Source organism: Colias philodice, chromosome 2 (genome assembly GCF_061535455.1).
Source record: "Colias philodice isolate Cphi_HAF_F1 chromosome 2, ilColPhil1 Martin Lab GWU primary, whole genome shotgun sequence".
NCBI lineage: Eukaryota > Metazoa > Arthropoda > Insecta > Lepidoptera > Pieridae > Colias > Colias philodice.
In genome coordinates this window covers 7,066,852-7,080,798 of record NC_143087.1, presented here as the reverse complement: position 1 = coordinate 7,080,798, position 13,947 = coordinate 7,066,852, and the positions used below count along the sequence as shown (strand labels likewise).

At 31.9% G+C, this 13,947-nt stretch overlaps 1 protein-coding gene across 1 annotated transcript in view; it reads right to left on the bottom strand.

The window, feature by feature from the left end:
* Positions 1–13,930, bottom strand: part of vkg (Collagen alpha-1(IV) chain viking) — a 29,328-nt gene extending 15,398 nt beyond the window's left edge. Inside the window, exons 1-4 of the mRNA XM_089705880.1 lie at positions 13,819–13,930; positions 1,141–1,326; positions 992–1,036; positions 570–854 (exon numbers count right to left, since the gene is read on the bottom strand). Coding sequence (XP_089562006.1) covers positions 570–854; positions 992–1,036; positions 1,141–1,326; positions 13,819–13,911 — 609 coding nt within the window. The 5' untranslated portion in view covers positions 13,912–13,930. The remainder of the gene's footprint in view (positions 1–569; positions 855–991; positions 1,037–1,140; positions 1,327–13,818) is intronic.
* Between the last annotated feature and the right edge of the window lie 17 nt (positions 13,931–13,947).

Below are 13,947 nucleotides of genomic sequence, written 5' to 3'. Positions count from 1 at the left end.
AGGTACTAAGACCCCGGCCCTGTAGAACCGCCATCCGGTTCTACATTTCAATTTCCGTGTGTGACGCGCTTTACATTACTTAAATATTGTACTCATTTCAATTAAATTCTTTTTATTTTTTAATATAGGTTTCTGATCGGCAATGAAATGCTATTATTAATTTTATATTAAAACAAAAACTTAACAACTACATAGATTAATTAATCCATGTTTTTATTTATTACAAGAAAAGCTTTAAACTAAGCAATTTGGAAATAATAATTATTTCTGAATTATTAATTATTGGGGGGGCAAGTATCTCGCCTCGCGGCTTATTAATTATTTATTATTATTAATATTGAAATTTCGACATCAACTCCTAAGATGAATTATGAATTTTAAGAAATATTATCTTATCGGTCATTTTTAAATAAAAAATGTTTGCACCATTTTATACATATTTTTAAATTTTACGGTAGTTTACTTATATTGAAATATAAATTATTTTTATAGAATAAAAAGGTACTTAATTCGATACAAACTGTTGAAAAATGTTCATTGGTTTAAAACAAACATAATTTATAACATACCTGATCGCCAGTTTCTCCTGTTAATCCACCATCGCCTATCCAACCCATTGGTCCAGGTGATCCAGGGGAACCGCGGCGACCGAATTCACCTTGGTCACCCTTGGCTCCACGTGAGTTAACTCCTCCCTCACCGGCCAAACCTTGTGATCCTTTTTCACCGTAGGGCCCAGGCAACCCTCTGTCTCCCGGGATACCTTGCGGACCAGGTTGCCCTATTTCACCGTCAATTCCACTGCAACCGTCTAAACCAGCTAAACCCCTGACGCCTGACAAACCCGATGGACCCTACAAAGTTAAACTGCCATGAATAAAATGCACTATTGAGAAATCGTGTATCGAATAAAATCGTAATTTTTGTATGTTTTCCTCTGTTTTGCCGGAACTGATGAGGTAATGAGTAGGTAAATATAATAAGTTTATACCTGTGGACCAGTTTCACCCCGAAGTCCATACGGCCCGTCTACTCCCTGAAAATAATTTATGTATTATTATCTCTGAAAGTTTATTTTGATCATAAATATTTAAATGTTCATCGGTATAAAAAACTAGGTGATATTACTTATATACGTACTCTTTCGCCCTTGTCACCCATGTCACCTCGTTCTCCCCATTCGCCTGGCTCCCCTGTTATGCCCATGCGACCTTCAGGACCGTCATCTCCGTAATCGCCTTGTATTCCCATTATTCCTGGAGGTCCAATGTCTCCTCGATCTCCTTTTAGGCCGGCGCAGTTGCATCGTGTTTGATTGCACACCACCTATAAATTTATAAAGTTTAATATGTATTCAAAATATAATAGTAATTTACCAACTAAAAGTGTCTGTACAGTATACCTGCTTAAAAAATATGTAAAGTGCATTATAAGCTTTGCAAGATTATCAGCAGTCTCAGTTTTAAGTTTTATTGGTTGTATCTAATACTAGTTAGTCTAGTACTTTTAATTAAGAAGTTCAACATTTTATGCTGTCGATGAATTCATAAATAACGATTAATCGGGAATATTACTGTAAGTAAAACAACGAACGTGCCTTATCGTCGGGACCTCTGACATACATATTGCCAGAGCAAGTGTAAGACCGTTGCACTTCCTACCACTTAGTAGAGCATATAAATTACTTTGATTATAGTTTTTATAGATATATTTTTATGTTATTATTACAGAAGGAAGCTTTAAGGAAATAAGTTAAATAGGTATATTTTTATCGATAAAAAATATTTTATTTTGATAACATACTAAAAGGAAATTACCGCACAAATTGTGTATGCCATTAAAAATGTAGTATTCAAAACTTATTATTACATTACATATTCAAATACATTATTCAGTATCACACTGATACGTTATACTGAAATAATGTAGAGCTATCAATATCAGTAGGTACAAAAAAGGGAATGATTGGAACAACGATTTCTGTATTTTTTCCTGACTATGTGATTTATATTTATTTGCTGCAAATATAAGACTTCACAGGAGACTCCTCAGGGAGAGCAAAACATCTAGGTATTATTTATTGGAGTTTGACGGCATTTTCTCCCTTAACTCTTTTAACTTTCAAGTATATTCTGTGTTTACATTGACCTTGATGTGCTAGGTCCAATCATAGCAATCCAGCCATAAACTCAATAGGCTTAGCAAAAGACAACTAATTGGGTCATGATGTTATGATGTCATGATGCTATATAATTAAAATTTATTATATTATTCCAAGCTCAAATTATTATGGAAACATAAATTAAATGGAGTGCAAGGGTATAATGTCGACCTAATATGCAAATTTTATTCAATATTGTGTCCTAGGTATTTTATATGTAACGTTTAATGTGATGTACCAGTAGTTAGCTACTATTATGTATTCTGTGCCAGTAGACTTAACTTTTAAATAAAATATGTACTGTGTCAGGGTAAATTTATTTAAACACATAATAGGTAATTATTTATTTATCTCGCATATTATATTACTACAAAAGTAATTAAATTTCAATTCATTTCAGGGCTGAACTTCGCCTTGTCAATGACATGTCTCAATAATTTTCTGTGTTATGATTGGCTGCATGTAGAACACATAATGCACAAAAATAACATGCGTCATATATCCAATAGGAAATCTTAACGATTTATTTAAATTTAAATCTAATCGTTCTTATAAAATAAGTTTAGTTTAAAGTCTGTTTTGTAAAGTTATACCTACTATCCTTTGGAATTTCTATTGTTTTGCGTCACAGAAGTGATTTTATAACCGGTCTTGTCATCAGTTTTCGTTAAAGAAACGCTTCACAAATAAATATGCGGGTATATCAATTTAGTGACTCGAAATTGATTCTTATGAGAGTTTAAAGGAAACTCAAATGTACCCATTATTTACAATAAACGATTTCAAATTACATTTTTTTTTATTAGCGTAGGTATATTAAGATTGTACTGAAAATGGAGCTTTCGGAGATTAATTTTCAAATACCTATAGCCAAATCAAGCAAATCTAAAAAGTCATGCAATGTTTTCATTCAAATGTATTGTGTTCTTTTGCTTAATTAAAAGTGCAATTATTTATTAGACGTGCTTTACGCTTGTAGGTAGGTATTTGCTGATCCGAACTGTTAATAAGAGACGAAGTGTCATCTTAGTGTATTATTAAGATATTTCAAACGATATCAATTTACATCTTTTGAAGTTTGTTATTTGGCTTTGCGTGGTCATATGAAAGTAGAGATATAATTATTTTCCGTATTATTTCATGCATAGTAACTTCAGTCACAGGTAATAGGTATAATACTTTTTTAGTAGGGGAGAGTGGGGTAATTGCGAACACTTAAGGGAGAATTGAAATAGAACAAAACCATACCAAGTTACGAATACTAAGTGTCAGTACTGCACTCTGAAGTTGTGCTAATAAATGCTACTTATCTTTTTTATTATTGGGAGAAATCCTTTGCAACTGGCTGGCTTATATTATGTTGACCATGTCTTAGATATTAATTGACTAATGTGTGAATTATAATAATAGTTTAGGGTTTTAGCAATTTTCAATTTTCAACGTGCGTGTCTTGCGAATGCCATTATTATGCGTATTGGTTGCAACAATATAAATATAAATGAAGAAAATGTGGGTAATAAATAGTTTTGGTCAACTTGTTTCTTATTCCCAGGAACCTGTCTCATTCATAATACTTGACTGCTAATTGACGGACCATTTCAATCAAAGCAAAGCACTATATCACCGAAACGTATTCTCTTGACGTTATAATCTTAAATTAGTTTATTGTTTTGCGTCTGCTCGTTTGTGACCTATTTGTTGGTTATAAAACACTAAACATAATATAATCTACGTTTTAAACTATATTCATTTAAATTCATTTCTAAAGATACGTAATTATTTATTATATACAGATGACATTTTGGATATATGTACGGTCTATATTTTATAATACATATTCAGACATTTAATTTACTTCATATTTAATACATCCATTTTTATAGCGATGAATCCTGGCAACCGATTTTATTCAGGTTCATAAATTTGCGATAAAACAAGTGTAACGATATTTTATAAGCTCGAAGCTTAATTTTCAGCGTACGAACTTGCAAACGGCGAGGTCCCAGCACCGTACTTCCTGCTGCGTAGGCGATATGGACCGCTCGCGGTGCGTCCGGTTGACATGCGTGTCCTCGGACAAGCGAATTGCGTAGCAAAATATTTCTATATGTTAATTATAGTTATACGTTGTTATACGTTACACATATAATTATAATTTTAATACTCCCTAAGAATTATGCCACTTCTTATCATGCGGATAGCTATTTAATAAAATAGAAAGTTATTTTCTTGATAAAAATTACCTATACTGAAAGAAATTATTTATATCGTTATAAACGATTATTATTAACTGAAATCGGAATATCAGCCACTCAAGCTGATATCCATGATTTTTATAAACTCTATTGAGTGTACATAATATATTGGATCTGCATTTAAATATTTTTCAATTTGCTACTTAAAGATAGCGAAGCACTTCGATTTCATCAACATAGATCTACCCGAAGCCATTCGATTCCGAGAATGCGCAGGCCGCGAGACTCGAAAGACGTCAGCAATATTCTTTGCATTACGTGTAGTAACAACTAGACAATTTAACATAACAATTAAAAATAATATTCATTCAATATTATTACATTCAAACTAATTCATAAGTCATTAAACAAATACGACACTTGTGCATGAGGCTAAATTTTGTCCTGTTTAGCAGAGAAAGATTAAAAACATAATTGTATCTACAAGTTACTATTAAACAATTATGTAATCGTATCTTTGCACAAACAAATAATACATTATTCCGTCTGCAAAAGTAATTACAATTAAAAACTTGGTGTTCCGATTAGCGGAGGCAGAAGGTAAGATCATTAGTTTGCCGAATTTTTACAAGCATTATGTCATGAACTGATGATGATGACATATGGTAGGTATTACAGCAACAGCGATTATAGAACGAATGATTCATTAGTTGCAATTCATGGAACAGGCTGGATAAACAATCATTGCAGTGTCCAGGCGATAACGGCCATTCGCACATCCCGCAGTTTCCGTCCCTCACCCCTCCCGGCCACCACGTGCCATTCTGTTTGTAATTCAGCAATTTAAAAGCAATAACTTCGAAATTTTAGTTTGTAATTGATTTATCTTGAATACGTAAATGTAGGAATGGAATTTTATAAAATTTTGTAGCTTTCATTGACTTATTGTATGAGAATAATAGAAAGCCAAAGACAAACATTTGCGTGTCTTTATGGGTATAAAAAATCACACATGCCAATAATTTTAATATTGCCAAGGAAAGATGTTTACAACACATAAGGGAAACAAATTATATTTATCTATTATTATGTACATATACATATTCAAAAATTATATCCGCGACTTTTACTAAAGATAATGAGTAGGTACTAGCGATGACTTTTGCACTTTAGTGTAATCAACCATTTTTTATTATTAGTGTCTTTGTCATATCTTTGTTTTATTATCATCCATAATTATAACTATGTCAAAAAATCGAGAGCAACTGGGATTTACGATCAGTTTACTGGAATCTAGTGACCCCGGTAACTCGTAAACGTGTTCCCGATTTACATTGCTTGTAGTTGCAATATGACTAAATCATACTGCAAAAATAGATGTTACCTAGCGTAATAACCTTATTTTTACGGTTTGATGAATTAATCACCTATATAAATATGTAATCAATTTGAAGAATACTAATTTTTCATTTTGTCATCCATACTAATATTATAAATGCGAAAGTAACTCTGTCTGTCTGTTACTCAATCACGCCTTAACTACTAAACTAATTTGCATGAAATTTGGTGTAGAGATATTTTGATACCCGAGAAAGGACATAGGCTACTTTTTACCCCGGGAAATAGGATAAGTTTTATCCCGGAAATCCCACGGGAACGGGAACAATGCGGGTTTTTCTTTGACTGCGCGGGCGAAGCCGTGGGTGGAAAGCTATTTATTTATATAATCTAAATGGTAAACAAAAGCTTTTAGTGAACAGTAACTATTACCAAGTGCAAGATTGAAAATAATAGGGTAATATACCTAATTCGAACCAACGATCTCATGATATCTAATGAACAACAGTCACTTTTATTTAACACGACGAACAACCACAACGTCTGAAACCTTCGAATCATCAATTTATTGATGTAATAACGTAATCCATTACATAAGTTGTGTAGTAATTTTTCATAGGTATGGATTGTTTATTCAGTCAGTGACTTATTAATCTAAATATAGCTGAAGAACATAGCAGTCTATTCAACTGGCTTTTGTTGCCGCGCTGAAACTATTGACCTATTTCACATTACTGGAAGTAAGCAATAACTTTCAGTGCAATGCTCGAGAGTCGAGGTAATAAAATCAACTTGCGAGTTACTAAAAGCTTGCGTACCTATTGCACAGTTTTAGCTGGTAGAACAGTTATGATTCTGTAAAATTAAACAGATTATGCACTCTTGTTGAGAATTATTGTAGATTTAATCTAATTACATAATTTAATTGTATATCAAGGATCTATGTCAATAGATCCTTAACAAATTTTCACTTCTGGAACACGATCATTTAAGTAAAACAAAGTTATATATTTTAAAAATCGATTAAAAATGAGGAACGTAGCATACTTCCTCTAGGGTTCAATGTTCTAGTGTGATGTACGTCACGGCGATAAAACAACCGACTCATGAATTGAGCCCGAGCATTGACAGGACGACTCACCCCGGAATAAAGTTACTGAACGTTTAGCAGCGACAACATCAAAACAAATATATTTTTATATTTTATTTTATAACAAACTCAAAAATAAGACGTACCTAAAGCTATTTTAAAAGACCTATTATGCAGCCGCGGATATTATCTCATTTAGGCATTTTATAAAATAATATAATAAAGCTCCTGAATAAAGCTTCGTTTGAAGAATTAAAGATACATTATAGGTAAAATAGAATATCCTGTCACGGCCCTACGGAATTTCTTGAATTAACTACTTACTTTAAATATTGTTAATATTTTATTTGAAAAGACATTAAACTCCATTACCTTATTAATGTATTATCTATACCTACTAATAATATTATAAAGCTGAAGAGTTTGTTTGTATGTTTGTTTGTTTGAACACGCTAATCTCAGGAACAACTGGTCCGATTTGAAAAATGCTTTCGGTTTTAGATAGCTCATTTATCGTGGAATCATTTAGAAAAATTTTTTTTTTCTAAATTTCTATCGTATAGGCGCAGCTAGTGTATTTATATCCTTATAATTTTACCAAAGGTAGGTGTAATTTTTAGGGTTCCGTAGCCAAAATGGCAAAAACGGAACCCTTATAGTTTCGTCATGTCCGTCTGTCCGTCTGTCCGTCTGTCCGTCTGTCACAGCCGATTTACTCGGAAACTATAAGTACTACAGTGATGAAATTTGATGGGAATATGTGTTGTATGAACCGCTACAAAAATATGACACTAAATAGTAAAAAAAAGAATTGGGGGTGGGGCCCCCCATACATGTAACTGAGGGATGAAATTTTTTTTTTCGATGTACATACCCGTGTGGGGTATCAATGGAAAGGTCTTTTAAAATGATATAAAGTTTTCTAAAAAACATTTTTCTTAAAGTGAACGGTTTTTGAGATATCAGCTCTCAAAGTCGTAAAAAGTATGTCCCCCCCCCTCTATTTTTATAACTACGGGGTATAAAATTCTAAAAAAAATAGAGGTGATGCATGCTAATTAACTCTTTCAACGATTTTTGGTTTGATCAAAGTATCTCTTATAGTTTTTGAGATAGGTTGATTTAACTGTAATTTATTATATTTGCTGCTACGGAACCCTTTGTGCGCGAGCCCGACTCGCACTTGGCCGGTTTTTTAATCATAGATGGTTTCTCTTTTCTGCTCGTAATTTTGTTTCTATAAGAAGTTTTATTTGTACCAAAAATGAAAAAGGTAAGTACATAACTTTGTCTGCAATCGGCTAAATAGCCACAAAAATTCATATCACTTATTAGTTATTTGATATCGCATCGTGGGAGTAGAAATATAATTATTTCGGCAACAATTGCAAAAATTGTGTTATACTAAGCGACAAGTTGATAAAAGCTTCCTGTCGGCTCGATAACAGATCCTGCCGCTTATGTCGCGACCTCGTTACGACAGCTTTGTTAATGGAAGCTGATTTTGACCTATTTGTATGACTCTGATAGCCTACTCTAAATTATAATATTTACTCAATTTATTTCCTCGATGGAAGACCTGGTTCACAAATGTTAAAACCCACTGTCATAGCGATACCATATCAACTATCTACAGCATCCAAAATATTAATCAAGATCAAAGGTGATGTAGGTATTTAATATATTTAGACGTTCCAATTTTTGGAACCACATAACTACAACTGCAATTCAGAGGCATTTTATAGTACTGTGTCACGAAAAGCTTTTCCATTAGGAGAAATACTTATCATTATAATATCGCCAATATAACTGCCATATGTTAACCCATTGAGCCCCGAACGGCCAGATCCGACCGCGACACAATAGATTTTCTATTGTGTCTGTGATTCCGGGGCCTGATGGATTAATATATACTCGAAATATTATATGTAATTTTAATTTCAAGATATAATCATTATTTAAATGACTGGGTATTTTTTTATTAAATTCCATTTTTTCTAGAGCACAATCTATTAGAAAAATAAGTAGGTACTTTGTGTTTACATTATTCTTTCATTATGGTTTTATTTTATACTAGCTTTCCGCCCGCGTCTTTTCAAAGAAAAACCCGTTCCTGTAGGATTTCCGGGATAAAACCTATCCCGAGAGTCCCGTCTGTTTTTACATTTAAGGAAATGAAATATGTAAATGAATTGTTCATGTGGGTATATTTATTTTTCTCTTCTTGATTTCCGATCCAAAAGTGAGCAAAATTACCTGCGTTTCCGAATATAAGATACATTTACGCATCTAGGGAAGGAAGAAATTCGGCATAAATTATTACGCACATACTTAATATGTAAAATATATCATTATAAACGAACATTTTGTCCGCTAAATTATCAAAGGTTATAACCCAAAATGTTGAAAATTAGTTTAATAATGATAAGATATATTTTTAATGCAGAGTCTATTATCAGTTCAGCGTGCTGTAATATCAGAGACGCGGATTTAATTAAGTTCTAAAATCATAACACAATATCCATAAGAATCAACTTCCTTTGTTACTTATATATATTTAAGATGAATACTGAAGTAATTATTTTTAGTAGTTAGTTAAGAGAATTCAAATCAAACATCTTAAATATATATAACTATATGTAACAAAGGAAGTTGCTTTTTAAGTTTTAACTCTACAATTTCAAATGTCATATTAATTATTCTTCTATTTTAAGCAATTAAAACCAAAAAATAGCCGTCTTATGTAGAATATTAATTATCATTATACTCGTTAAGAAATAACAATTTATATTTAAATACTGCCTTAAGGCTTAAGTTAATCATATTAGTAATATCCTAAATACTTTACCTACTTATGGACCTGTCGACGTGACTTGTCTAAAAAAGTTTTGAAAGCAATCTCTAAAAACTATGTCATTATATATGTATATCTACTCCATATACTTAGTTTATCATTGATGTTCATTCATTCACTTTTATAATAACATTTTAAAAGAATACTTAACTGTTTTTTTAGGTCAGGAGGCTATAAGACGATAAAGAATTGTTGTTGCCAGTTGATATATACCGAATAAAAACGTTAGTGATAATGGAGCAAAGGTTACCGTAACACGAGATTGACAAACTAACGAGCACATAGAGGATCTATATCTATACCATGTTCTCATTGTTTTTTTTTTTGTGTTAAAAAATTGCGCGTGTATAACCAATACAAAAATGTCGGAGATCATGGTCTAAAAATATATTTATCTTTTGTATTTCCTCGAATTAAGTGTACCTACCTACTTTGCAGAATACAGTTAATATACCTATGCTTTGTAAATTTGTCGCATTGTGTAAAAACAAGTATTTTGCACTGAAAATTATCATGTATATAAATATGAATTTGAACACAATCTTATCTAAAAACAGATATTATGTACATAGAATGTAATTTTTGACACACTATGCTGCAAAATTAAAGTTCTCATAGACTTTATAGAATTAACAGATAACATAGAGTTAACTATTTTTTCTTCCATTTTACTAATTATTATCATATTATGATTTATATTTAGTTAACCTATGTCTTATCTTTCTATTACATTCAAAGTTATTTATTTTATTTTATTTTAAATAAGATAATACTAATAGGATATTGATATTATACCTACATTAAACATACTAATATGCGATTTATACATATTTGTGAAAGTTCATGAGGATGGAGGTAAGTGTCTATGTTACTCTTTTGCGCGAAAACCACTGCATAGTTTTTGTTGATACTTGGTAATGGTAAAGCTCTTGAGAAGCGAAGGAAAGGATACCTTAGTTATAGTGGTTGTGTTTGTTTATATCTAGACATTATTCAGCGTTTTCAGGATAACAGATGACTAAAATTTTCGAATAGAGATAGATCTTAGAAAGGAGAGTATGCTATTTTATTGTAATAGGTAAAACATTTTGTGAAGAATGAATTTCAAGATAAAATCCAATTACATGTTTACATTAGGGTAAGTAATTTTACTTTGTAGCGGAAGAATTCGAAACAATACCCGCGGCCCCATCATTAAAGCGGCTCGACGGAACACAGTGGGGTTTTAGTCGGTAAGAATCCGACATAACCCACGGTTCCTTCCCCGGGGGTCGTGGCCATCTATGCAAGATTTTCCCACTTTAAAAAAAAATAATTATACTTTCTGTAGATTTTTTGAGATACATTAATGAAGTAAAAGTAACATGATCAAAGATAGGGATGATAAAATAGACAGGTATATTAATTGTAGACCATGGTTGCTCTACAAATACCTCTTTATCGAAATAATCGCAATAATTATATTCTTGGATAACTATATTTTTAAATTAGTACTACAATATGAATCTAAGTCTTACTGTTTTTAGTTCTAAATGTAAATGGAATAGAGAAAATTAATTTTGAAGAAGCTCGCACGTTCATATCAATTTTCTACTTTTTCAACTACACCGATTATAGTTATCGCTTTCTTATTCCAAAATATTAATTATACTACTATTATAGAGCTGAAGAGTTTGTTTGTTTGTTTGAATGCGCTTATATCAAGAACGGTCCTCGGAAGAAGTCCGGTTTGAAAAATTATTTCGGTGTTAGTTAGCCCATTATCGAGGAATGTTATATCACGCTAAGACCAATAGCAGCGGATCAATATGGGTAAAACCGCATAGCACAGCTAGTTTTAAATATAAACAATCAAATATTGAAATAAATATTTCCTTCCTTTCCTTAATAATATTAATAAAGTTTAATTTTTTACGGATACATTTCTCAGTTCGAATAAACAAATGTTAATGATAATATTTGCTTTTAAAATTAAAAACATAACTAACCCTTCTAGAAAAATAATCAAGCTTATAATCAGGAATAAAACAATATTTTATGTTATAACAAACTTTGTTAACTTTTATTTTATTGAAGAAAGCAATGGGGCTAAACTGAGCCTCAGTTCAATTCTTTCAGTCATATTTCTTAAGAAAAGGCGTTATATAGTTACAGTGGTAAACGTCATATTCCTAGTCATCTCAGACTACCATAAAAAAAATCTTTATTTGTCCTTTGGCTGTACAATTTTAGATATGAGGCTCTGGCTCTCTTGCTAGGCACCATAGATTAAGTAACTTACTACGTAAACTCTATATCCCCAAGCACTATAATAACTAACGTGTTTGTGAAGTATAGAGATAGACTACAGAAGCTTAAATACACACACAACATACTTTTCATATTGTATTTGGCATTGACTCTATATTCTTAGCTTCTAAATATTATCTTTTTATTAGATTGTTCTAATAGATATAAGCGAGCTTTATACTTTTTATCAGTTGTAGATGAACTTTGGAAACCGCTTTAGGATCCTTTAAATCAATACGAAACGGTCAACTTATTAGATTAAAAGCAAACTTAAAGAAAAAAGCCTCTACATCTTAATCTTATCTTAATCTTATCTTAATACTATTATAAAGGCGAAAGTTTGTATGGATGTATGGATGTATGGATGCATGGATGTATGGATGTATGGATGTTTGTTACTCTTTCACGTAAAATCTACTGAACCGATTACAATGAAATTTAGCACACACATAGAGGGTAACTTGGATTAACACATAGGATAGGTTTTATCCCGGAAATCCCACGGGAACGGGAACTATGCGGGTTTTCCTTTGAAAACGCGGGCGAAGCCGCGGGCGGAAATCTAGTTACCCATAAAATATAGGGTATACATATATAGCTTGTACTTATAACATTTTTTTATGTAAAACATCTAGAGTTTTGTTTATTATGTACTTAAATGCAGGATTTTTTTATTTGATCAAACGTATATAAGTACAACGAGTAAAACAAAAATTAAAAAGGAAGAGTTAATAATTTTGTTTGTAGAAAGTTATCCAATGAACTCAACCGATATTGAAAATTGTTTTACTGGCAGAAACCTAAATTCATGAGAGACATAGATTATGTTTTAATATTGCATATATATTATCTGTGATCGAAGTTGTCCCAACCTAAGCAACTTTTTCTGTTCTTGACCGCTCTTGCAACATTTTTCATTGATGCTCCGCGCCTATGATCTACAGTCGTAGTACGATGTAACCCAATCTTTAATGATTGGACTATCGAACACAAAACTTTTGTTTTAACATGAACCAAAAAATACAAAGTATTCATGAAATTTTAGAAAATTGTTTGAGAGAAATATAAATATGTGGGATTGCAAAGGACTTAAAATTTATTTAATTATTTAAAGACTATAATAACTGTAAAATTTTGAAATTAATACACTTCCAAGTTATAGTTAATTATTGTTATTATACTTTCGTATATTTTATTAACCGACAACAATAAAGGAGGAGGTTCTCAATTCGGCCGGTAGTCTGGGTATATATGTATATTATGTATTATGTTAAACAACATGCAATGTAAATTCTCTGGAAATCTGATAGAATCTAACATAGACATAATAGGTATTATACGGAGATAGTAGGTGTTATCTTTCAAACTTTAATTATTTCAAAAAATAACCTGAAAATAACGTTAAGTAAAAATCATTATTTTACAGATCCAGGTCTATTCTTAAGCTATAAAAAAACCACCAGCCACTAAATTGTGATGCAATCTCAATGAGTGAGCAAAAACATCAGCCAATAATGTCAGATTCTATTGTTTTAAAAAGTTTCTTGTTTGCATTTTTACGTTTCATGTAAGACTATAAATGAAAACATAGTAGATAGCATGGAGAAAATCCAAGACTGCAGTAGTTAAATTTATATTACAATAAAATACATGTCTCATTTGACATTTCATTTATGGTCATTTTAGATCGTGTATCTGATATAAATCGTCATTCATCGAAACATTAATTACAAGCCTTAATTCAGTCATACTTTGTGAAACAATTACTAAGTATATCGACTTTGTTATTGTGATGCGAAAACTTAAGTGTACCATGTGCCATACATAAAATTAGCGCCGAACGCGTTGATGTCGTTTTTACAGTGCGAATCAAAGAAACTTTAGTACTTACAGCTGAAGCAGGAGTTGGAATCCATTGAAGTACTAGAAGGGTGGCGAAAACGATGTGGACCACGAGAAGGCGCGCACGCGCCGGGCCCGACATGGCTGCGCCGCACTACTGGACGCGCGCCCTGGCCGC